Source organism: Schistocerca piceifrons, chromosome 4 (genome assembly GCF_021461385.2).
Source record: "Schistocerca piceifrons isolate TAMUIC-IGC-003096 chromosome 4, iqSchPice1.1, whole genome shotgun sequence".
Lineage (NCBI taxonomy): Eukaryota > Metazoa > Arthropoda > Insecta > Orthoptera > Acrididae > Schistocerca > Schistocerca piceifrons.
In genome coordinates this window covers 213,935,584-213,963,327 of record NC_060141.1, presented here as the reverse complement: position 1 = coordinate 213,963,327, position 27,744 = coordinate 213,935,584, and the positions used below count along the sequence as shown (strand labels likewise).

At 42.9% G+C, this 27,744-nt stretch overlaps 1 protein-coding gene across 1 annotated transcript in view; it reads right to left on the bottom strand.

Annotated features, from left to right (window-relative positions):
- Window positions 1-27,744, bottom strand: part of LOC124795517 — a 325,898-nt gene that overhangs the window by 75,097 nt on the left and 223,057 nt on the right. The window contains exon 4 of the mRNA XM_047259581.1: window positions 8,964-9,167. Coding sequence (XP_047115537.1) covers window positions 8,964-9,167 — 204 coding nt within the window. The remainder of the gene's footprint in view (window positions 1-8,963; window positions 9,168-27,744) is intronic.

The window sequence follows — 27,744 nt, the reverse complement described above, 5'->3', positions numbered from 1 at the left end:
AGACGTGGACGCTTTACACGTCTGGATTGAAAGCGTCACACTGTTTCCTATTCAAAATACTTCGTATTCACTCGCGCCTACAAGTTCTATAAGCTTGTCACGGGAATTCTCAAACACCCAGTATTTCAGGTCTGTAGTCGTTCTCAACCATTCGATGAAACACGCATGTCAAGTGTTCGTAGAAAAATTTCCGGATGCCGATATCTCAGCACAAAGCAGCATATACGATTTAGTTAAAAATGTCGTACATCAGATACAGTTTGAAATATAAAACGACACTGCAAATTTATTTTATTATTGCACAGGCCATTGCCAATATTGAAACGAGAATTACTGCTAGTCCAGAAAAAATCACTATGTGAGTTATCATAGCAGTATGGCGCTAAATACACTCTTCTCGAATTAAAATTGTAACTACACCGCGCTAAAACTGTGCAACACCTGAAGGAGACGGAAAAACCGAAACTGATTATGACAACTGACTTCTGGAAACGTTGTTAGTGGACAGACAGACATGATGTCGTATTTCATGTTGCATGCGACATAATTTCATTTGTCCAGCCATGTTACTTCGCAGAATACTGGGATTTGGACACCGAGGAATCCTCGAGAGGTATTCGAGCGTCCACTTCACGATGAGAAAATGGGTGTTTGGTGTGGCGTCTCCGGGAATTGTATAATGGGACCAATATTTTTTGACCGAGCTGACAATACACAAGTTTACCTCACAATTTTCGAAAAATTCTATGCGAACTGATAATGAAAAATAGTGCAGCTTCTTTCAACAAGACGGAGCTACGTGTCATGCATCAAACGATTTGCTGAATGGCGTTTATGCAGCTATCACAAATGAACGAGTTGTAGGCAGTACACTGTGGCCTCCACGTTCCCAGAATCGTCTACTTGCAATTCTTTCCTTTTGGACTACTCATTGGAAAGAGTTCAGGCAGGTAATCCCCAAAATATTGATGAACTGAAGGTGAACAATGAACGAGCAATCGCCGAAATTGACAACAAAGTTACGTGTGAGACAACTCTCAATATGATCAGTCGAGCACACAGCTGCATGCTGTCTTCAGTTGGCTTATAGGTTGTCGCAACGTCGATGTTCAGTGATCATCTCGCAAGACGTTTGCTACAATAATGATAATAAAAACACTAATGTTAAGAAACGCATCATTTAAACAACTATTCATTCATAAATTTCATTCAAACGTAATCTACAGATTCTACAGCGATTACGTTGTGGGTTCTGTTTTATATTAGTCAACCTGGGCAAGAACAGTGGAATCCTACTAGGGTCTTCTTCTGTACGCTCTGATTGTGATGAAGTCCGCAACCTACAGATTTTTTCTTTCCAGTTTGTATAGTTCGTAACTTAATTGTTGTTAACGATGATCTCTTCAGTTCTTTAATTCGTTGGGTGCTGTCTATACTGTTAACGGATGTGACAGTCTTTTACTGGCGCTACGATTAATTTTGTGTCCCAGTTCCTGGATATGGTGGGTCTGAGGCTGCTGTGTCTTTCCGTAGTACTTCCTTCAAATAGTCGCACGAATGACAAAATGCCTGATATCGAAATAAGTGTCCACGAAATAGACAAGCAACTGAAATCGCTCAACAGAAGGCCGTCCACTGGACCCGACAGAATACTATCATGATTCCACGTAGAGTATGCAAAGGACTTGCCCCTCTATTAGCACAAGTGTACCTTAGGTCTTTGGAGGAGTGAAGGGTTCCTGACAATTGGAAAAAGGCACAAGTCATTCCCATTTTCAAAGAGGTTCGTCGAACAGACACACAAAAGTACAGACGCGTATCTCTGACGTCGGTCAGTTGTAGAATTCTGGAACATGTTTTATGCTCGCGTATTATGACATTTCTGGAGCCGAAAATCTCCTTTGCAGGAATCAACATGTGTTCCGGAAACAATTATAGTGTGAAACCCAGCTCGCTCTGTTTGTCCACGAGTCCCAGAAAGCAGTAGATACAGGTGCCCAGGTAGATACTATGTTTCTTCACTTCAGGAAGGCATTCAATACAGGCCTGCATTGCCTGTAATGAGCAAAATATGACCGTACGGACAACCAGACCAACTTTTTGATTGGATGTGAAGAGTTAGTAGCAAACCGAGCACAGCGTATGATTCTGAACGGAGAGAAATCTTCAAACACGAAAGTAACTTAGGGCGAGTCCCAGGGGAGCGTTACAAGACCATTACTTTTCAGAGATATACAGTATGTATATAAATAACATAGCAGACAACGCCAGAAATTCCATGAGGCTTTTCGTCGATAACGCTGTTATACATGGAAAAGTCGCGGCGCTAGAAAATTGTAGCGAAAGGCAGGAAAACTTGCAGAGGATCGACACTTGCAGGGAGTACATGAAATGTATTCGCAGTTTGCGAATATGGGCAGCCAGCAGCTCTATAATGAAATTACGACAGTGAAAATCCATGCCGGAACGGGACTCTAACACAGATTTCCCGCTTATAGTGGGCGGTCGCCTAACCATTAGGCTACCCGAGCACGCTCCAGGGCCAGGACCAAGCTTCCATATGTCGTCAACCAAGTGTTTACAAACCGCATTAGTACTTCCATTACGTTAGGTCAGGGGCCCTAATTCCGTCCCTGCTTCCATAATTGGCAATTGATGTTCAGCTGAAACTTCCTGGCAGATTAAAACTGTGTACCGGACCGAGACTCGAACTCGGGACCTTTTGCCTTTCGCGGGTAAGTGCTCTCCCAACAGAGCTACGCAAGCACGACTCAGCCCCGTCCTCACAGCTTTACTTCCGCCAGTACCTCGTCTCCTACCTTCCAAACTTTACAGAAGCTCTCCTGCAGAAGAGCTTCTGTAAAGTTTGGAAGGTAGGAGACGAGGAACTGGCGGAAGTTGACTGGGTATTCTGACTGATGATAACGGCTCGTATTTTGCTGCGTTGTACTCCAGGTGTCACTGGTCATTCATACCTTGAACGCGTCAGACAGTCATGCCATTGTTAGTCCGAAGACCGATAGCTGTCAGCACACAATGCAAGCAGCATGCTATCTGCGACCGACACAGTGGGGCGAGCGTCACTGACATCAGGCGAGGAACCAATCATTGGTGGAAAACTTGAGAGCAAAATTCAAACACAAACCTTTTATGTTATTAAATAAACTATTATACTGTTATGATCCATTTAGCACTAAATAAGATTCTAACGGTTTTATAGAAACAAAATAAATCTAAAATTTTGTACTATTTTGAACCTCACAAAGGTCTAGAATGTTAACGTAAGAAACTAGAGTGAAAGACGACCAATGAGGTTGTTTCTTGGACGGAATGGGGGCTGGGGTGAGAGGCGAGTGGTGAAAGAGACGCTTGAGTGGGTTCTTTGTGAGACAGAAGCAGGTGGCAGGTTCTCACACATTCAGGCTCGCCACTGTATGTGGGCGAGGTGCGGCAATGGCTGGAGCAGCCAGCAGAGGTTCTTCGGCGCATGCATGTGCACTCGAAAACTCAAGTGCTTTTATACACGTACAGTAACGCCTACTGGAATATACGTAGTGTATATGTAATGTAACGGGAAACGTTACAAAAACGTAAATGTTGGTCAATCCCCGGAAGTTCTTGACCAACTGGTTTGAAATTTTGACACAAAGTGGAATTAATACAGTTTTTTTATGTACCTAATTCTTTAAGGCACGTATATTTTTAATGTATATATAATATATGTACTATATAGAGATCTCAGAATGTATCTTTCCGATTTACTTAAAATTTTTACGTGTTACTGTAGAAACGTTTACACACGTATAGACTAAATACTTTTTAATATATACAGGGTAACTATTGCCACCGAGAATAATTCCGAAAGTATGATAATAGCTGAAAAGTTTGTGGGACAAATGTTACATGGGACAATGGGGGCCATAATATTAAGTTGGTTGTTGCTAGGTGGGGTCGCGTCAGAGATATGGTCAGCTTCGTTTTTTTAAATGGGATGCTGTAGTTTGGTTCTTATTTTCTGACAGCGGCTATCAAGACGAATCCAGTGATGTATAACAGTAAGGTGAAAAAGGTGGCATGAACATCTATTTACACAAGGTATTCGAAGTGATTACCACTGGTATCAACGCAGTGTTGCAATCTTCTTATCATGGATTGAGTGGTATTCATTATCACTTCGGCACTTATCGAAGCACATGCACTGACAATTGTCTCTCGTATATCGTGCAAATAGTAAATACTCTTCAGTCTGGAACCGCGCGACCACTACGGTCGCAGGTTCGAATCCTGCCTCGGGCATGGATGTGTGTGATGTCCTTAGGTTAGTTAGATTTCAGTAGTCCTAAGCTCTAGGGGACTGATGACCTCAGATGTTAAGTGCCACAGAAAAAAAAGTAAATATTCGCCGAATACGACGTATCCGTCTAATGCGCCATTGACATGTAAACACCATTCGACAGTTTCGCAATACAACACTAACAGGAACGGTAAGACTAGTATCTTCGAATCAAGCGAATGTGAATTATGTATTCCTTCTGATTTACAGAGAATGGCAACGAAATTCAGTGAGAGCTGGAGACTTATACGCTGAAACATATCCCCAGCGTACTCATCATACACTTCGTACATTTAAATATGTGTATGATAAATTCAGAATAGCTGGATCCTTAACGCATCGGAAATATATCCGGCAAAGGAAAGTTACTAACGAGGAAACGGAAATTGGTACTCTTGCCACTGTGGTTCGAGATCCTTGTGTTAGTTCGCGTCAAATCGCAAGGGAATCTGGCATGAGCCAGAGTAGTGTCGTTCGTGTTCTGCATCGCCATAAATATCATCCTTACCATATCAGTCTCCATCAAGAATTAACGGGTACGAATTGTATGCATCGCACTGAATTCTGCCTTTGGGCTCAACTTCAGATTCAGAGGGATGACACATTTATTAATTTGAATTGACGAGGCTACATTCACGAACCATGGAAATGTTAATTTACATTACATGCATTATTGGGGAGCTGAAAATCCATATTGGCTGCGGCAAGTTGCACACCAAAAACCGTGGTAGATGAATTTATGGTGTGGGATTCTGGAGAACAGAATTATAGGCCCCTATTTCATCGAAGGAAATATTAATGGTAGGAAGTACACCACGTTCCTGCAAGAAACATTAGGTGTATTATTAGAAGAAATACCTTTGGGAACAAGGAACAGAATGTGGTATCAACACGATGGGTGTCCGGCACATTTTTCGCTGATGGTTAGAAATGAGTTGAAGAGACAAATCCCAAATCGTTGGATCAGGTGCGGAGGAGATGTGTCGTGACTGGCTAGTTCGCCAGACATGACGCCTCTGGGTTTCTTCTTGTGGGGACTCGTAAAAGACATTCTTTATGAAGACGTTCCAACTGCACCTGAAGATATGCGAGAGAGAATTGTCAGAGCATGTGCTTCGATAAGTGCCGATGTGATACGGAATACCACTCAATCCATGATAAGAAGATTGCAGCAGTACATTGATACCAATTGTCATCACTTCGGAGACCTTCTGTAAATAGACGTCCATATCACCTTTTTGACCTTCGTTAACCTTCAAAGACCTTCCTGTTACACATCATTGGACTCGTCTCGATAGCCGCTATCAGAAATAAGTACCAAATTATAGCATCCCATTTACAAAAACAAAAGTATACGCTAGTGAAACATTGGCAAACAGGGAAGTTATATTTATGGATTATTGGTTTATGATTAGAATGCTACTACAGAATATGATTTGGATTAACAATAAACAATACTCAAGGTCAGAAAGCGCGGGGGAAGGGGGGGGGGAGAGCAAATAGAGGGGTGGGAAGAAATGGACATAGAAAACAGAAAGGAGGAGATGGACAGAGTGGGAGCAGTACGAGAGAGAGGAAAGGAGGGCAAGATAGAGAGAGAAAAGGGGAGTAGGTGATGGAGAGAGCAAGGGGGTCGGAGACAGAGAAGAAAAACAGCAAATGACGTATCCTACCCCAGACTTATTACACTACTGGCCATTAAAATTGCTACACTAAGAAGAAATGCAGATGATAAACGGGTATTCAATGGACAAATATACACTCCTGGAAATTGAAATAAGAACATCATGAATTCATTGTCCCAGGAAGGGGAAACTTTATTGACACATTCCTGGGGTCAGATACATCACATGATCACACTGACAGAACCACAGGCACGTAGACACAGGCAACAGAGCATGCACAATGTCGGCACTAGTACAGTGTATATCCACCTTTCGCAGCAATGCAAGCTGCTATTCTCCCATGGAGACGATCGTAGAGATGCTGGATGTAGTCCTGTGGAACGGCTTGCCATGCCATTTCCAACTGGCGCCTCAGTTGGACCAGCGTTCGTGCTGGACGTGCAGACCGCGTGAGACGACGCTTCATCCAGTCCCAAACATGCTCAATGGGGGACAGATCCGGAGATCTTGCTGGCCAGGGTAGTTGACTTACACCTTCTAGAGCACGTTGGGTGGCACGGGATACATGCGGACGTGCATTGTCCTGTTGGAACAGCAAGTTCCCTTGCCGGTCTAGGAATGGTAGAACGATGGGTTCGATGACGGTTTGGATGTACCGTGGACTATTCAGTGTCCCCTCGAGGATCACCAGTGGTGTACGGCCAGGTTAGGAGATCGCTCCCCACACCATGATGCCGGGTGTTGGCCCTGTGTGCCTCGGTCGTATGCAGTCCTGATTGTGGCGCTCACCTGCACGGCGCCAAACACGCATACGACCATCATTGGCACCAAGGCAGAAGCGACTCTCATCGCTGAAGGCGACACGTCTCCATTCGTCCCTCCATTCACGTCTGTCGCGACACCACTGGAGGCGGGCTGCACGATGTTGGAGCGTGAGCGGAAGACGGCCTAACGGTGTGCGGGACCGTAGCCCAGCTTCATGGAGACGGTTGCGAATGGTCCTCGCCGATACCCCAGGAGCAACAGTGTCCCAAATTTGCTGGGAAGTGGCGGTGCGGTCCCCTACGGCACTACGTAGGATCCTACGGTCTTGGCGTGCATCCGTGCGTCGCTGCGGTCCGGTCCCAGGTCGACGGGCACGTGCACCTTCCGCCGACCACTGGCGACAACATCGATGTACTGTGGAGACCTCACGCCCCACGTGTTGAGCAATTCAGCGGTACGTCCACCCGGCCTCCCACATGCCCACTATACGCCCTCGCTCAAAGTCCGTCAACTGCACATACGGTTCACGTCCACGCTGTCGCGGCAAGCTACCAGTGTTAAAGACTGCGATGGAGCTCCGTATGCCACGGCAAACTGGCTGACACTGACGGCGGCGGTGCACAAATGCTGCGCAGCTAGCGCCATTCGACGGCCAACACCGCGGTTCCTGGTGTGTCCGCTGTGCCGCGCGTGTGATCATTGCTTGAACAGCCCTCTCGCAGTGTCCGGAGCAAGTATGGTGGGTCTGACACACCGGTGTCAATGTGTTCTTTTTTCCATTTCCAGGAGTGTATTATACTAGAACATTTTCACGCAATTTGGTTGCATAGATCCTGAGAAATCAGTACCCAGAACAACAACCTCTGGCCTTAATAACGGCCTTGATACGCCTGGGCATTGAGTCAAACAGAGCTTGTATGGCGTGTACAGGTACAGCTGCCCACGTAGCTTCAGCACGATACCACAGTTAATCAAGAGTAGTGACTGGCGTATTGTGACGAGCCAGTTGCTCGGCCACCATTGACCAGACGTTTTCAATTGGTGAGAGATCTGGAGAATGTGATGGTCAGGGCAGCAGTCGAACATTTTCTGTATCCAGAAAGGCCCGTACAGGACCTGCAACAGGGATCGAATGAAGCGTAGAGCCACGGGTCGTAACACATCTGAAATGTAACGTCCACTGTTGAAAGTTCCGTCACGTGTAACCAATGGCACCCCATACCGTCACGCCGGGTGATACGCCAGTATGGCGATGACGAATACACGCTTCCAATGTGCGTTAACCGCGATGTCGCCAAACACGGATGCGACCATCATGATGCTGTAAACAGAACCTGGATTCATCCGAAAAAATGATGTTTCGCCATTCGTGCACCCAGGTTCGTCGTTGAGTACACTATCGCAGGCGCTCCTGTCTGTGATGCAGCGTCAAGGGTAACCGCAGCCATGGTCTCCGAGCTGATAGTCCATGCTGCCGCAAACGTCGTTGAACTGTTCGCGCAGATGGTTGTTGTCTTGCAAACGTCCCCACCTGTTGACTCAGTGATCGAGACATGACTGCACGATCCGTTACAGCCATGCGGATAAGATGCCTGTCATCTCGACTGCTAGTGATACGAGGCCGCTGGAATGCGGCATGGCGTTCCGTATTACCCTCCTGAAAGCACCGATTCCATATTCTGCTAATTGTCATTGGATCTCGACCGATGCGAGCCGCAACGTCGCGATACGATAAACCGCAATCGCGATAGGCTACATTGCGACCTTTATCAAAGTCGGAAACGTGATGGTACGCATTTCTTCCCCTTACACGAGGCATCACAACAACGTTTCACCAGGCAACGCTGTTTGTGTATGAGGAATCGATTAGAAACTTTCCTCATGTCTGCACGTTGTGGGTGTCGCCACCGGCGCCATCCTTGTGTGAATGTTCTGAAAAGCTAATCATTTGCTTGTCACAGCATATTCTTCCTGTCAGTTAAATTTCGCGTCTGTAGCACGTCATCTTCGTGGTGTAGCAATTTTAATGGCCAGTATTGTATAATTCTGTGCGTTTTCTTTTGTTTCTTTTCCGTTTAACCAGGCTGAGCCATAGCAACACGTGTCCGCGAACAGTTAGTGAATGAAATAAAGTAATATAAAATAAAATAATGACACGATGGTGTAAGGATCGTTATGATAGTGTCATTATAGTGAAAAGAGTGGTGACGGTCGGCGGTCGGAGTGTAGGACGGCAGTACCTCGACAATGGCGCCGTCGTCGCCGTAGCGGAAGAGCAGGTTGTTGGTCCAGCAGTCGCCGTGGCAGAGCACGGCGAGCGGCTCACGCGGCTGCACCAGCGCCACCATGCGGCCGAAGAAGTCGCCGTCGCAGGCGAAGTGGCGCAGCCTCTGCAGGTAGCGCGCCCCCGCCTCCCCGTCCTCCTCCGCCAGGAACTTGCCCACCTGCGGCACCACACGCCCGCTTTCACACAGCCTGCCGTCGTCACCTGTAGGACGAGCTAAAACGTCTTGGGACTAGGCTAGTTTGAGGGTAAAATTCCAGGGACTGGACAAGAACTTGGAAACACAGCGAGAAGTGCTTGCTTGAACATAAATGCAGATCCTAGCGAAGCCAGCATGTTGCGCTGTTGTATTTGATCATCAACTGCACCTGTGCAGTACAACTACATCTACATCTACATACATACTCCGCAATCCACCATACGGTGCGTGGCAGAGGGTACCTCGTACGACAACTAGCATCTTATCTCCCTGTTCCGCTCCCAAACAGAACGAGGGAAAAATGACTGCCTATATGCCTCTATACGAGCCTTAATCTCTCTTACCTTATCTTTGTGGTTTTCCCGCGAAATGTAAGTTGGCGGCAGTAAAATTGTACTGCAGTCAGCCTCAAATGCTGGTTCTCTAAATTTCCTCAGTAGCGATTCACGAAAAGAACGCCTCCTTTCCTTCAGAGACTCCCACCCGAGTTCCTGAAGCATTTCCGTAACACTCGCGTGATGATCAAACCTACCAGTAACAAATCTAGCAACCCGCCTCTGAATTGCTTCTATGTCCTCCCTCAATCCGACCTGATCCCTTCCAAACGCTCGAGCAGTACTCAAGAATAGGTCGCACCAGCGTTCTATAAGCGGTCTCCTTTACAGATGAACCACATCTTCCCAAAATTCTACCAATGAACCGAAGACGACTATTCGTCTTCCCCACAACTGCCATTACATACTTGTCCCACTTGATATCGCTCTTCAATGTTACGCCCAAATATTTAATCGACGTGACTGTGTCAAGCGCTACAATGCTAATGGAGTATTAAAACATTACAGGATTCTTTATCCTATTCATCTGCATTAATTTAGATTTATCTATATTTAGAGTTAGCTTCCATTCTTTACACCAATCACAAATCCTGTCCAAGTCATCTCGTATCCTCATACAGTCACTCAACGACGACACCTTCCCGTACAACACAGCATCATCAGCAAACAGCCGCACATTGCTATCCACCCTATCCAAAAGATCATTTATGTACATAGAAAACAACAGTGGACCTACCACGCTTCCCTGGGGCACTCCAGATGATACCCTCACCTCTGATGAACACTCACCATCCAGGACAACGTACTGGCTTGTATTACTTCGAGCCACTCACATATTTGGGAACCAATCCCATATGCTCGTACCTTAGTTAGGAGTCAGCAGTGGGGCACCGAGTCAAACGCTTTCCGGAAGTCAAGGAATATGGCATCCGTCTGATACCCTTCATCCATGGTTCGCAAGATATCAAGTGAAAAAAGGGCGAGTTGCGTTTCGCAGGAGCGATGCTTTCTAAAGCCGTGCTGATGCATGGACAGCAACTTCTCTGTCTCAAGGAAATATATTATATTCCAACTGAGAATATGTTCGAGAATCCTGCAACAAACCGATGCTAAGGATATTGGTCGGTAGTTTTGAGGATACGTCCTTCTACCCTTTTTATATACAGGCGTCACCTGCGCTTTTTCCCAGTCGCTCGTGACTTTACGTTGGGCAAGAGATTCGCGATAAATGCTAGCTAAGTGAGGAGCCAATGCAGTAGAGTACTCTCTGAGAAACCGAATTGGAATCCCATCAGGACCTGGCGATTTATTTATTTTCAACCCAGTCAGCTGCTTCACGACCCCAGGGATGTCTATTACTATGTCCTCCATACGGGAATCTGTACGAGACTCAAACGGCGGCCGGCCGGTGTGGCCTTGCGGTTCTAGGCGCTTCAGTCTGGAACCGCGTGACCTCTAAGGTCGCAGGTTCAAAATCCTGCCTCGGGCATGGATGTGTGTGATGTTCTTAGGTTAGTTAGGTTTAAGTAGTTCTAAATTCTAGGGGACTGATGACCACAGATGTTAAGTCCCATAGTGCTTAGAGCCATTTGAACTCAAACGGCGGTATCCTTGTACGATCCTCCTGCGTGAAAGATTTCTCAAATGCTAAATTTAAAATTTCAGCTTTCGTTTTGCTGTCTTCCGTTGCCAGGCCAGACTGATCAGTGAGTGACTGGATGGAAGCCCTCCATGTGGTTGAATGCTTCGCGCATCGCTCTTTTCACAGCAGCACGAATCTCTACTAACTTTTGCCTTCCCTCATTCTCCCGATCTTTCTTGTACCGCGAGTGCAACTGTCTTTGCCTCATAAGTATTCTCCGAATTGCGTTGTTAAACCACGGTGGGTCTTTACCGTCCGCAACCCACTTTTTCGGCACATACTTGTGCAATGCGTGATTTATAATGTGTTTAAAATTTGCCCACGTCCATCGTACCCTGAATACGTTGCAAGTGTCGGTCGTTCTGTATAGTTGTGAGGGCGTTATGTCAGATCTGAGTGCATTCAAATGTAAGTGAATTGGTGGTGCTCGTATGGTGCGTGCTTCCGTAACCAAGGGAGACGAAATTGTTGGTAGCTGGTGAATGACGAAACCAGCCACAAATACTTTTTAAATGTTTTATTTTAGTGAGATAACGGGTTTCTAGCCACGATGCCCAGATGGCTAATATTTTTAGTTATGCAAACGTTTTGATCGATAGCATATCGTCTGCTCTCACACTGCACAAGAATATTTGAGTATTTAGTGCCAATTTATATGTTGTTTCATTAATAAAAATACCCGAAAGCGCTTGCATTAATTTATATGTGGTGCAAAATAGTTGTCACACCAGTTCCAGTAGAAGGCGATTTGTTTTGTTGTGGTCAGTGCGGTTTTCCAGGTCGAATTATATGTTGTTGAATTCCACACAGCACACATAAATAAATTACTTCGGCACATTTCGTAATATTCTTAATGTCAGCGCTGAACATCACACATGTGCTATACGCTTGATGTTTTGTTTACAATGCAAGGATTATCATACAGATATTTGATTAACATTACAGTTGATAAGATAGTTGCATGAAATACAAAGTTAAAAGGTTAGAGGGTGGAATGAGAGCAACACATTTGTTCATCATGATAGTTTATACAATTATATACTGGTATCTTAAACTGCAGTGGCAAGACTGTTATGGGTCCAATTTGTGATCGATTTCTGTGAACAGTCCAAGGAAATTATTTAGAAAATGTTTATCGGCTAGCTCAGCTGCTCGTTTAAAATGTACTGGGGTGAACTGACGGTGTGAACATATATTTCTAGTTCCCCTAAGAGGTCCATTGCCTTGCCTTTGTTAGTGGTGTCTTATATCTGTAAGTTGTGATTAATGTTAAAAACAGAGTGTCCATATTGATTCGTGTGAGTGGCTATTGCAACTTTATTTAAATTTTTTGGTCTAAAGGTATCCATATGTTCACGATATCTTACACTGAGGCTTCTGCCGGTCTGTCCAAGTAAAAGATGGGGCAGTTGTCACAAACATTCTTGTAAATTCCTGATTTTTCTAGGCCTACACTGGTGGGTTTGATGCTGTGGGTAATGTTATGTTGCATTGTGTTATTAACGTGGAAACTTACTTGAACTTCCGTCCTTCGGAAATGATTGACGATTTGATATGAGATTGCGCCTAGAATGGGAAAGCATACAAATAGTTCCTTTTCTGCTCCAGGTTGTGAATTTATTGCTGATATTTACTATTTTAAACTTTATTGTACAGTGTTGGACTGTTCACAGAAATCAAACATAAATTGGACCCATAACAGTCTCACCACTGCAGTTTAAGATACCAGTATATCACTGTGTAAATATGAACTATAATTTCAAGATTTTAAACATGGCTGAAACAGCAACTGTTGAAATTCTTCTTGACCGCGGTTCCGGTATATCTAAATATACCTTCATCATAAGTAAAATACACTGAAATCACATTCTGCAGTGGAGATACATAACACAATTGTGCCAAAGGAGTCGTCAGTAGTTAAAACATCATCTCCATTTATACAACATAATTATGGACAGAGGGTTGATGCGAACACAGCATAGCATCATTATCTCGCCTGTGAACTCTTCTTTGGCACAATTGTGTTATGTATCTCCACTGCAAGATGTGATTTTAGTGTATTTTACTTATGATGAAGGTATATTTAGATATACCAACCGTGGTCACTAATTTTAATAAATCTTTATCCTGCAACTGTTTAGCTGTTATCATTTACCGTGAAGATAAACTATAATGGGCGGGCCGGTGTGGCCGAGCGGTTTTAGGCGCTTCAGTCTGGAACCACGTGACATCTACGGTCGTAAGTTCTTATCCTGCCTCGGGCATGGATGTGTGTGATGTCCTTAGGTTAGTTAGGTTTAAGTAGTTCTAAGTTCTAGGGGACTGATGACCTCCGATGTTAAGTCCATAGTGCTCAGAGCCATTTGAACCAAATTATAATGATAAACAAACGTGTTGCTCTCATTCCATCCTCCAACTTTTTAATATTGTATTTCCTGCGACTACCTTATGAACCGTAATGATGTTCAAATAACTGTATGATAATGCTTGCATTGTAAACAAAGCATCAAGTGTGTAGCATATGTGTGATGTTCAACAACGGCATTAAGAATATTATGAATTGTGACACAGTAATTTATTTACAATATATGTGGTGTGTAGAATTCAACAACGCATACATCGACCTTGAAAACCATATGGATCACAACAAAACGAACAGCTATCTACTGGAAATTATGTGACACAACTGTTCCTTATCATATATAAATAAATGGACGTACTTTAGTATATTTTTATTCATGAAACAACCTAAAAAGTGGCATTAAATATTCAAATATTCTTGTGCAGTGTGGGAGCAGACTACATACTGTTTGTCAAAACATCATTAGAACAAAAATATTAACCAACTAAAGATGGGCACGATAGCCCTAAAACGGTTATGATATTAAAATAAAACGTTTAAAAAGTATTTGTGACTGTTTGTGTCATTCACCAACTAGCGTCAACGGCCGCGGAGTTCACAAGATCCAACACGGATAAAATAAGATCGAAATATTTGGTTTTTCAAGACGCACCGCTTCGAAGATTTATACCTCGCACAGGAGAAGTGGAGAAGCATCGTCTGCTAAGTCACAACGCGGACGAAAGTGTGTGTTGAGTGATCGTGACTGACGGTCATTGAAGACGATAGTTACGAAAAATAATGACACAACAGCTACGAAAGTCACCGCAGAAATGAACGCCCCGCTCGTGACCGCAGCTGGCACCAAAACAACACGAAAAATGACATAGGCTGATAATAGTAGGGCGAGCTGAAATTCGAAAGCCACTCGTCAGGGATGCAAAAGCCCGAAAAAGGATAGTGTGGTGCCCAAGCCATAAAACCTGGGCTATGGAGCAATGATCGAGTTTAGGTCCCAAGAGTGAGACATGGCGATGATTCGGCGACGATTTGGGCAGTCATAACGTGGTTTTCCGTGGGCCTCGTGTTTATTCTTCAATGTCGCATTACTACCAGGGACTAGTGAACATTTTGGCTGATCGCATCAATCCCATGGTTCATTGTTCATTCCCCCATGGTGACCCTATGTTCCAAGACGACAAGACCACTGTTTGCTCAGCTCGCATTGTCCAGGACTGGTTTCGTGAGCACGAGGATGAATTGTCGCATCTCCCCTGGCTACGACACTCACCAGATATTAACGCTATAGAGCCTCTATGACGTGAAAGGAGTATTTTTTAAGGGCTTATGGGACCAAACTGCAAAGTTCATCGGTCCCTAAGCCTACGCACTACTTAATCTGACTTAAACTAACTTACGCTTTGGTCAACAGACACACCCATGCCCGAGGGAAGACTTGAACCTCCGACGGGAGGAGCCGTGACAAGGCGCCCAAGACCGCGCGGCTACCCCGCGCGGCTAGGAGCATTTCTTTGCTATTTATGATACGCTGGTACGTTCTATTTCCCCGACTTTCGCAAGATTAATGTACAATGAAGAGATGCAGAAAATAAATTCTAATATCAAAATAAAGAGTTTATGGTTAGGACCATTTAACCTATTGCCTTCACTATGACTGAGAATGCGTTCATTTTGGACGTGCCATTTGTTACATCCTGAGATGATTCTCGAGAGAGACTTTCAGCTTGAATTATGCTTACTTAAGGATGCTGGGGTCTACACTAAATTTTGTGGTTTAGCAGTGCCTGTACAAAAATGCCTTGCTTAAAATGTTGAAACACACTAAAGATTCATATTGCGTTAAATACAAAGTTTGTGAGACGCTGAAAGGAATTTTTCTTTGAAAGAAGGATGCAGGGACCCTTAGACGGGAGTTGATAGCAACTCTCAATCTTTATGAATGTGTACGCATTACAATGTGTTTGCCTAAGGGAACCCATAACACTAGCTGCACAGGAAGCGTTACTCTTTATCAGTGCCACCCAGCCAGGTACCTTACTCAGCTACGGTCATTTGTTGTAGTTACCAGAGGGACCAGATGGATTTCCAGTGCATGTTTTAGTCAGCATGTTAGGTTAAATAACGCAATGGAAGCTTTGGAAGGCCTCTAAGGAATTAACCACTCAGGAGGACAGAAAGGTTTGCAGATATTTGGTAAACTAAATGCCACTCAAGGTTACGTAGGAGTGGTTTGAGAGAGCAACATTCCTGGCGAGAATGTGTTTCTTTTAGTGTGAGAAAAGGAGGTTTTAGTCAACATCAAGGAAAGCTGCTAGTAACAAATTTGAGTTCACCATTACTATTGAAGCAACAAAATATCACCATTTGGTATATCTGTAATCTTTCAGGGCATTTCATTATGTACATCATATTATACTCTCAGACAAACAAAAGTTTTATGGAATTGATGGCTTTAGCATAACTGGTTTGAATCATACTTAACAAACAGAATGCAAAAGGTTGTGCTGAATAATTCAAACAATGTCAGAAGGGCTGAAAATTTTAATGACAGGGTGGAAATCACAAACGGAGTCCCACAGGGTTCACTTTTGGGGTTCGCTTCTACTCCTTATTTATGTGAATGACCTTCCACTGCATATTTCCGCTCAACAGTGTCTTATGGAATACTTTTCTGGGGTAATTCATCACTTGGAAAGAAAGTAGTGACTGCAAAGAAGTGAGCAGTGAGAAAAATATATGGTGTTTACCCACAGACGTCATGTTGCTTCCTCTTCAAGGGGCTAGGCATTTTAAATGCACCGTCACAATACACGCATTCGCTAATGAAATTCGTCATAGATAATATATCACAATTTGAGAAGAAGAATGATGACCATACCTACAAGACTGAACGTAAAAGTGAATTTTATTACCCATTATTAAAGCTGTCAGTGGCTCAAAAGAAGTGCAACATACAGCAACATCAATTTTTGGCCATTTGCTGAATCAAAAGTCTGACAGGTAGCAAAACAAATTTTAAATATAGCTTAAAATCATTTATGGAGAACTTTTTCTGTTCCATCACTAATTTACGTTTAAAAACTGGTAGAGAGTAAAAGAATAATAATAAAGTCATCCTAGTTTTTAACTGTAGTTCATTAGTAGGACTAAAAACAATGTGTTCACTAATGTTGATACTAATCACGTGTACATATTGTGTAAAATGACTCGTTCCACATCATTTCGATAAAAGAATCGATAAAATGGTATGTGGAACATCTAACTAACTGACTAACTAACTAACTAAAGACTCCCGCCTATGGGATCCCGACAATCGAGTCTCTCAGCAACAACTCAGCATGTTGCAACGTGTGGTAAAGACAAGCACTAAGGCACTCCCATGTAAGTCCGACTGACAATGTTCTATTTACCTCAAACTAATTTCCGGGAAAGTGGTCTTGAGAAAATTGTCGAATCAGTCTAAAATTTTGATTTTTTAATGATTTCATGATACCTTCAGCTGCCATTCTCTTCATTTCATGTATGGTTGTACAATTTTGCCCTTACGCCATTTTCAGGTACTTAAAACAGAAGCATTGTATGTTGGATACATTGGTGACACTTGTGATTTTAACGTAGGAACATATCGTATCTATAGATACACTAGGTGCATTAGGACTTACTTTATGGGCTATTCTTTAATGGTATATTGTGCCATGCTTTCGTTGGTCCTATGACTGCATGTAATGGTCATAAAATAAATAAGAAAAAGTTTTTTTGCTGTTTTAGAAGCATGTTACTTTCTAGCAGTTGCTGCAAAGCTCTTATATACAAGGTCGATGTTTTAACGTACCTAACACTAAGAAAATTATAATTTTTTACAGAAATTTGTTAATGAAGGCTTAATGGACGCATTATTCAAAAAGAAAACCAACCAAACACATGTCAGTCCCATAGATTAAATAACTTTAATCAGAGACGAAAAAGAACCACAGGAAAGCAACGTTCCTGTATGGCTACATCTACCATATCTAGGTGTTGCCTTTGTTATCCATTATATTTAATTATTCTTCATAACTGGTGTAAACATGACTGTATGTAATTTCTTTAAAATAACTTGTAAATATTTGGTTCTGTTATTGCGAGAGCACGTTGTTTTTGAATAGTTGTACAAAGATCTTACACATAATAACAATCACAGTAATTTAATGAAACAGTCCTGGAAACCATGAGAATGAAGTAAAATCTGCTTTATGGTTGCTTGATCTTTCGCATTACAGTCATATTTATTAATAAGCGTAACGACAATTTTACATTATATAGTTGTGTAATGCTTCGTCGTGGAACTAGAAAAAAGTTGTCCAGGAATTTTCCAGTTCGTAGGACTTTTCGATCATTTAAAACTCTATATGACTGGTTCTTAGATGGATGTAAGTTTCAGATTCTCCACTACATTCATGATTTTTCCTTTCTTTAACTTACGTAATACCTGAAGTGATTCATCTATGTTAGGTATTGTCGCATATTAGCGTGTGTTCTTTAAATCGCGTGCTAATTTTCCTTCCTATTTGTCGAATATAAGATTTTGAGAATTCTTAGCATTTAATTTTGTAGATTCCTGACTGCAAAAATGGCTCCTATTTCCTTGGTATGTATCTCAATAATGGCTGCAGATTGTTAGTGTTCCTGCAGTTACTGTACAGTTTTGTTCTCTTGAAATATCGAGTAATTTTGTCGGAAACAATACCTAGATATGGCCAGACAAGAATTTGGTTTTTCTGTGGTTTGTTTTTGTTTCAGATTACAGTCATTTCATCTATGATACTGGCAATTGTTTAATTCGTTTTATTTTTGAATGATATGTCCACTAAGTTGTCAGGTGACCGTTATTTTTAGTCATGTCTCGGAGGAGATCTAGTTCTTCCACAATTTTTTAATTTTTTTATTTTATTTTATTTTCTATCAGAACGTATTTTGTGTAACGTAACTGCGGTCCAAAACAAACGCATTTTGAAAACTACAAAAATTGTTATATCATATAGTAGTTACAATCCTGTAGTTGGCACATTTAAATCTTTCATTTACTGTTGATTGCACATGCAACATTGAAATGCAAAGTGTATATTAATGAATGTAATTAAGAGACGTTAACTTCTCAAGGTGAATAACGTAAGAAACCTCACTCTGTATCTATATCTGTGTCTATATCTGCTCTCTGCCGGCAGTGCATGGCAGAGGGTACTGCTCATTGTACTCCTTCCCGTTCCATTCAGGTATGGAACGTGGGAAGAATGTTTGCTTAAATATCTCTGCGCGTGCTGTAATGAGTTTAATCTTGTCTTCGCATTCATTACGGGGGCGATACGTAGAGGGTTGTAGTATATTCCTAGAGTCATCACTTGAAGTTGGTTCTAGAAACTCTCTAATTAGGCTTTAATGGGATAGTTTGCGTCTGTCTTCAAGGGTATGCCAGTTCAGTTTTTTCACAAATGAATTTTTAACGTTAGCTTAGCAATGTGTTCACCAGAAACTATTTAGATCGTGAGGAAAAGGACTCAAAATGCTGAACATCATCTGTCTTCTTACAATTACTGTGCAAAACATAGTTATAGAGTCACTAAATTGTTTGGGGGACGCAACTGGTCGCTTGTAATGTAGGTCGGAGGTCAGTATGACCAAAACTTCCGAAGAAATTTAGTTTCTCAAAACTCTTGAAATTCTGTTTCAAATTTCGTTCGAGGTTATCTCTAGAGGGCAGCCTACTACAACAGCTTCAGGTGGGCCAACTGCTCCTTCCCTTCTGCCGCTTTACCCAGCGATCCCTCCTTCTCTGCCCACCCTCCTACACACACACACACACACACACACACACACACACACACACATCAGCAAAACACCGTCCGGCCACCAGCGTTTCGCCAAAGTTTCACTGCGAGAGTTACTCGGTGGCTGCCCCATTGCCCAGATAACACACAACTCGGTTTGTGCGGAAGAAAACTCCTGAGATAACGCCGCTTCTTCTCACTGCAGCTGTTCGGCGCTCCCTCTATCTCACCAGATAAACCTGCTTATTCTAGAGGTCATTATAACGATCTGAGTCACTGGTCTTCCAGGACAAACATCTGGAAACTCGAAACTTCAGCACAACATAATCTTCGTAGCTGAGACGGGGATGTGTTTGAACTGACATGTGCAACCAAGAGTTTTGCCAGTTCTTTTCTGAAAAATGGTTCAAATGGCTCTGAGTAGTATGGGACTTAACATCTGTGGTCATCAGTCTCCTAGAACTTAGAACTACTTAAACCTAACTCACCTAAGGACATCACACACATCCATGCCCGAGGCAGGATTCGAACCTGCGACCGTAGCAGTCGTGCGGTGCCGGACTGAGCGCCTAGAACCGCTAGACCACCGCGGCCGGCTTCTTTTCTGAAATAAGCTACAGACGGCTGCAACTGTTTGCTCGCGTAACTGGCTGGGTTAAGAGAAGCCTTGTAGTTCATGCTATAGTGACTTTTAAAACGGCCGCATAATGATCTGCGCTCTGTGATATGAGTTAATTTTGACAGTACGCTGACAGTAAGTTAAAGTCCGTTTTCCAGTGTGACGTTTCAAAGACCAAAGATGACATCTCTGTACAGAAAAGGCAGTAGAACAGATGCACAGAATGTATACCAATATCGCTGATGTTCGCCTTTTGCAGGATTCTACGGCACGGTTCGATCACATTAAACGTTGCTGAAGAGAAATAACCGTTTATCAAAAAACCGTATGGATGCAACAAAAACCTCTCATGTCCTTTATCCGCACACAAATTCTTGCAGATAGTAGATTCAGGTGAACAGATAGACTCTGTCTCCCAAGAGCTCTGATAGGCGATCATCATTGTATGATATTACCTACTGATAAACAAGATACGATCATTTTTATCAGTATTAGCAAGCTACACAAGCTATGAAAGCTCTTCGCTGCTGCTGTCACAACACCTTGCTGGGTAATTTTATCTTGGCATTTAATTTTACAATTCATCACATGTAAGATTTTCATAACTTTTGTGATGTTATCGAACTTGCGTTGTCTTGGTCTTTGAAGAGGTCTTCTTCCTTGACAATATTTTGTGCATACTTGTAAGATTTTCCTTACTTCTGCATTTCGAAGTGCGTGTCCAATCCGGTGAAGTCTCTTAGCTTTACTTTCAGATACAGTGACTCGTTCTCCATATAGATCATATATTCTTCGTTTGTTAATTGTGTCCTTTCGGCTGTATTGTTATATTGAATCCCGCTAAACATCTTCCTCAACGCTTTCGTGGCTTTTTAATTTTGCTTCTTCTGGTTTTGTTAATGTCTATGCCTCACAGGCACAAGTCGGAACAGGTACGATAAGAGTCTTATATATGCGAATCTTTGAATTCCATGAAATAAGCTTCCTCCTTAATACGTCCAGTAATGCGAAGTAACATCTATTCGCTTTTTCTGTTTACAATATATTTCTTCTCTGACACTGTTTCCTGTATTTAGCAAGCTTCCAAGATGAGTGTAATGAATTACTGTTTCGCTTTTCTCAGTACCAGTCTTAAATGCATCGATATGCTTCAGTTTGCCGCGAGGCAATGAAGTATTTGATTTTCCTGGTATTAATTGCTATTTCGGTTCCGAGTCAGCTGTTACACTAGATTGTGGTGAGTGATTTATGTCTCTTGTTCATGTTCTCCTAAGGTTACGATGTCATCTGCATATGCTAACGTGTTAAAACTGTACTCTAGTTTTGTTCCAAGTTGTGATGGTTTTATTTTCCCAATGATCTGCTCCATAATGAGGCTGAAAACTGATGGTGATAAAACATCTACTTGTTTGACTCCGGAAAAAACATGAGACTGTGAACTTTAACTCTAAAACTTAAATTTGTAATGCACGTTTTTATCAACTGTATTACTTTGTCTGGGATTCCAGATACATCCATAGTCATTCATAATTTCTGTTAATACGGTCAAATGCTTTCTTAATGTCTATGAGAAGAATGTGCACATCTTAAGCATATTCAGATTTCTTTTTAAGTACGATTCATAAAACGAGAGTACCGGGTGATCAAAAAGTCAGTATAAATTTGAAAACTGAATAAATCACGGAATAATGTAGATAGAGAGGTACAAATTGACATACATGCTTGGAATGACATGCGGTTTTATTAGAAACAAAAAAAATACAAAAGTTCAAAAAATGTCAGACAGATGGCGCTTCATCTGATCAGAATAGCAATAATTAGCATAACAAAGTAAGACAAAGCAGAGATGATGTTCTTTACAGGAAATGCTCAATATGTCCACCATCATTCCTCAACAATAGCTGAAGTCGAGGAATAATGTTGTGAACAGCACTGTAAAGCATGTCCGGAGTTATGGTGAGGCATTGGCATCGGATGTTGTCTTTCAGCATCCCTAGAGATGTCGGTCTATCACGATACACTTGTCACTTCAGGTCACCCCAAAGCCAATAATCGCAGGGACTGTGGTCTGGGGACCTGGGAGGCCAAGCATGACGAAAGTGGCGGCTGAGCACACGATCATCACCAAACGAAGCGCGCAAGAGATCTTTCAGGCGTCTAGCAATATGGGGTGGAGCGCCATCCTGCATAAACATCGTACATTCCAGCAGGTGTTTATCAGCCAGGCTGGGGATGATGCGATTCTGTAACATATCGGCGTACCTCTCACCCGTCATGGTAGCAGTTACAAAACCAGAATCACGCATTTCCTCGAAGAAAGAAGGCCCGATAACGGTAGATGTGGTAAATCCAACCCATAACGTGACTTTCTCGTCGTGCAGTGGAGTTTCCACGACAGTTCTAGGATTTTCGGTAGCCCAAATTCTGCAGTTGTGGGCGTTGACAGACCCTCGGAGTATGAAATGAGCTTCGTCGGTCTACAACACGTTAATCAACCAATCGTCATACTTCCGCCATACTTTGGAACGCCCACACCACAAATGCCCTCCGCTCCTGTTATACACGATTGTCATGCACAGTCACTGACGTTTTGCTGTTCAGCACCATCTGTCGGACAGTTTGTGAACTTTGTGTTTTTTTTGGTTCTAATAAAACCTCATGTCATTCCAAGCATGTGTGTCAATTTTTACCTCTCTGTCTACATTATTCGGTAGTTTATTAAGTTTTCAAATTTATACTGACTTTTTGATCACCCTGTATTATACACTGTAGATTTGCTTCTTCTAAAACCATCAATCACTTCTTCCAGATATGGTTTCAGGCTTTATAAAATAACGTTTGTCTTTTCAAGGTCTATATTCACAAATAGGCGATCGTCCCAATGATTCTTTGACCAAGATATCCTAGTATGTCATACTGGCGAACATTCGGCAGAAATGAAAGTAAAATGGCATACTCCAAGGGCGGTTATTGATGATTTATCAGATAGGATCAGAAGTTCTATGAGACAGTTCGCTGCCGATGCTACGGTCTACAGCAGGGCCGGCCAAACGCTGCACAGTGTGCAGACGTGCGGAAGTGCTGCACATGTGCGACAGCGAGCGACAGCGACATCTGTTATTAGACATGTGTCCTAAATGAACGGTGGCGGCTCCACTTCCCTGTTTATGTGGTACAAGCAAGAGCGCAACATACCCAGTCTCGTTTACCCCTGGTAACCGTAACTGAGAAATAGCAGGTACTGTGAAAAAGCAAAGGGCGGGAGATCTATGTTCTCAGTCGTTTAAAAATGACTAGGAACTGCAATTCTTTTTTGTAGCCGTTGGTGAAAACTCACAGTGTTTACTATACCGCCGGATAATAGGCGGCCAGCGTAAGTTTTCAATTGAAAGACACTACAATACATACCACAAAGACGAGTGTAGTGTACTCAAGAGTGAAGAACGGCAAGCAAAATTAAATGTCCTTAAGAAAATGGTTGAGATACATCAACTCGATTATCATTTCTCATGACCAGTGATAAACTTGTTTGCATTTATTCCTTTCATAATTAAAAATTATTGTTTACTAACTGCGCATTAGTGCCTCATTCTGCTCCATGTTACATTATTATCAGTAAAGTTGGTCATTAAACCGATTGTTCCAATGTATACTTACATTTAGATTTTTTTTTAAATGTGTGAAGGGCTACGCTCAGCTGAAGTCGATAAAACGTAACATTCATCTAATTGTCAGTGATTATGCAGATTTCAGACGGAGCTGATGAAATATGTAGCAATAATGGTATCGAAATAACAGGTGATCATCGAGAGGTCTGCGGTTATCATTCTGTTCAGAGGTCAGTAAGACAGAAATTATGTGGGTGTAGCTGAGGGCACCGAGAATTAGTTATAGGAAACCTTGCATTAGTTTAATGTTATTTGAAATCATGAATAACGTTAGTTGGAAGTCGCTAAGTGCTCTCTTTCTTAAATACTAGATCAAAAACATTACTTGTATTTACGTGCCGTCAGTCAAGCTGCCTTAGTAAAAACCCACGATTGTTAACTGTATTACTTCTCTTACTGGGTTAAACTGTTAACATAAAAGTAGACGTCTCAATGAGTAGACTGTGACACTATTTTAAATGTTTAATACGCGAAATACCTTCCCATGGTTGGCTTGCAAGCTGTGGAAAGAGCACTAGAATGCGCCGGTACAGAGTATCCCAGCAAGTGGATAAAGCGACATCTGTGGGTAGAAACATGCACTACATGAACGCTGACGGCTGCGGCGTGCACGCTGTGACCCGGAAGTTGCACATGTGCAGGAGCACCGCACGCGTGCAGAATTTCTGGCCGGCCCTGGTCTACAGGATAGCATTGCCGTTCCACGGGAAATGCAGAAACTCATATACCAAATTTTCGCTAATTTAACAAATGGTAGCTATTTTTAAATGGCAATGGATGCCTAAAATAAAGAAAAAAAGACTGATAGTTTCGCTCCCAAGATAAATGATGAATATCTCCAATGCGTGACATCTTTCAAATATACTGACGTTCAGAAGGAAACAGGACATCTTGAACGACTAGAGACGGAATGCTCATATTCACAGGACGTGTACATTAGTATGTTCTCCGGAAATGATTAGCATTTGAAGCACGTCGTCCTCCAGTTTCAAGGTCAACATCGATATCGCGGCGCAACACCACCTACTGGTAAAATGTGTCTGCGGCTCTCGTTGTCGCTGTAAACCAAAGGTAATGGATCAGTGTGCCTTGAGCAGACGTGCAGGATGCCTCACAGACGTAAGCAGGAACCGTACCGTCAAAAAAGTGACTTTGAAAGAGGGTGCATTACTGACACGAGAGAACGAGATGCATCCATCCGGGAGATCGCTGGTCGTGTGGGACGAAGTGTTTCGGCAGTGGAACGGGTATGTGCAGAATGATTGACGGAAGGCCGTAGAACGCGACTTGTAACCATACCCTTTCTGCACTATACCCCAGACGCCATTTTTCAGCAAGATGGTCCGCGACCATATGTTGCTGCTCGTGCCTTCTTGGTATCTCAGGATGTCAACCTTTTTCCTGGCCAGCTACATCACCAGACTTGTCGCCAATCGAAAATGTGTGGGGTACGGTGAAACGAGTGGTGCGGTACTGTGACCCAATGCCAACCACCACAGACGAATCTTGGAACCAGATGAATTTTGGAACCAGTTGAATGGCTATACCGCGCCTTATTCGTGTCGACCCCGTCACGCATGGAACAAGTTTTACGGCCTGTGGAGACTCCTGTGCGTACTAGGCAACAGGAGACATGCTGAACCGAGGTGACCGAAATGCTGATTATTTATGCAGAACATAATAATATACGTGTCCTGTGAATATGAACGTCCTACCTCTAGTCGTTCAAGGTGTTCTGTTATTTTCTCTGAACATGAATGTATTTAGAAATAATACTGAGAAGCGAAATTAAAAGGGACATTAAAACAGTATCAGGGAAAACGAATGGAACACTTAAATTTGTTGGAAGGATTCCAGGGACGTACAGTGCACCTGTAAAGATAGTCGCACACAAAACGGTAGGGCGACCAATTCTAGAGTCATGTTCCAGTGTTTGAAGTCCTTATCAAGTATGCGTGACAGGAGGCACCGAACTAATATACAGACTCACTGCTATGTTCGTAACCAGTCGTTATAGTCCAAACGAAAGTGTCGTAGGGATGCTCAGAGACTTAATGTGTGTCTTCCGAATAAAGGCAGTAAAGCTGAGTAGATTTAGAGAACCCATATACGAAGCCCCCCAGGGGACGTCAGCTCGAAGTACGCGGGTGGCTTCTGCAGGGACCCGAGCTGAGTCTGACATTGCTTCCATTTACTTGCGTCAGGCTTCATCTTTCTCCTTCCCTGTCGGTCTCCCTTGGCCAACTCTTGCTTTTTCGACCCCAACGGTATTAGGTTTCGAGGCCAGAGGGTGTCTTTCTAATTTTCTTATTCCAACTCCTGAGGGGAGTAAGCCTCGAATCATTACTGACAAAAATAGACGACATCAATGGCAAAAAAACGGTATACGATTTGGAACGTGGAATGTAAGGAGTCTGTACAAGACAGGAGCTGCAATCAGTGTTGTCAAAGAAATTCAGAGGTACGAACTAGACATAGCTGCACCGCAAGAAATCCGGTGGGAGGATGCTGGCAGCATTGATGTTGAAAACTGTACTATTCTGTATGGAGTCTGTGAACGAAGTCATCTGTTAGGCACTGGTTTCTGCGTCAGTAAAACTTTGGCCACTAATGTTTCAGAGTTGGTTTCAGTCAACCCAAGAATATCTGTTCTAACACTGGACGTAAAGCATATTGAGGCGACTTATGAACTGTCATGCTCCCACGGAGGAGAGCGAAAGTGAAGTGAAAGACGAGTTCTATGCACAGCTAGAGGCAGTGATGGACGGTGTACCAAATGGACACCTGAGGATCGTCCTTGGTGATATGAATGCCAAGGTTGGGTAAGAACAAATATTCCAAGACACAACAGGAAGGCACAGTCTATACAACCTAAGCAATGACAATGGGATTAGGTTCATCAGCTTCGCTACATCATTAGGGTGGTTCATCTCCAGCACAAACTTCCTGCGGAAAAACATACGAGGATCACTCCAAAAGAAATGCACACAATTTTTTTTAAAACCCATCTTTTATTCTATATGTCTGAAAGTTTTACAGTGTGTAGATACATCCTTTAGGAACTATATTTTCATTTCTCCATCCCTCTCAACTGCCTTACGCCATCTTGGAACCAGCGCCTGTATACCCGGACGGTAAAATTCTGGACCAACCCGTTGGAGTCACTGTTTGGCAGCGTGCTCAAGGGAGTCATCATCTTGAAACCTTGTTCCACGAAGAGAGTCTTTCAGTTTCCCAAAGAGATGATAGTCACATGGAGCCAGGTCAGGACTGTAAGGCGGGTGTTTCAGTGTTGTACATCCTAGTTTTATGATCGCTTCCATGATTTTTTGACTGACATGTGGCTATGCATTGTCGTGCAACAGCAAAACATCCTGCTATTGTCGATGTGGTCGAACATAACTCAGTCGAGCTTGAAGTTTCTTCAGTGTCGTCACATATGCATCAGAATTTATGGTGGTTCCACTTGGCATGGTGTCCACAAGCAAGAGTCCTTCGGAATTGAGAAACACTGTAGCCATAACTTTTCCAGCAGAAGGTGTGGCTTTGAATTTTTTTTCTTGGGTAGATTTGCATGATGCCACTCCATTGATTACCTCTTCGTCTCTGGCGAAAAATGATGGAGCCATGTTTCATCACCTTTCACAATTCTTCCAAGAAATTCATCTCCACAATCCTCGTTCTGTTCCAAAAGTTTGCTGCTCACCGTTTTTCTTGTTTCTTTGTGAGCCACTGTCAACACCCTGTCAACCCACCTGGCACAAACCTTTTTTAACGCCAACACTTTCAGTATTCTGGAAACACTTCCTTCCCCTATCCCAACGTAGCGTGACAATTCGTTCACTGTGATGCGTCTGTCAGCAGTCACCAATTCGTTAACTCTCTGCACATTGTCTGGAGTGTGTACAATACGAGGCCTTCCACTGCGAGGACAATCCTCAACATTTCTGTGTCCGCTTTCATCATATAACCTGCTTGCCCACCGACTAACTGTACTGAGATCGACAGCAGCATCTCCATACACTTTTTTCAATCTCTTGTGGATGTTTCCCACTGTCTCGTTTTCACAGCACAGGAATTCTATGACAGGACGTTGCTTCCGACGAAC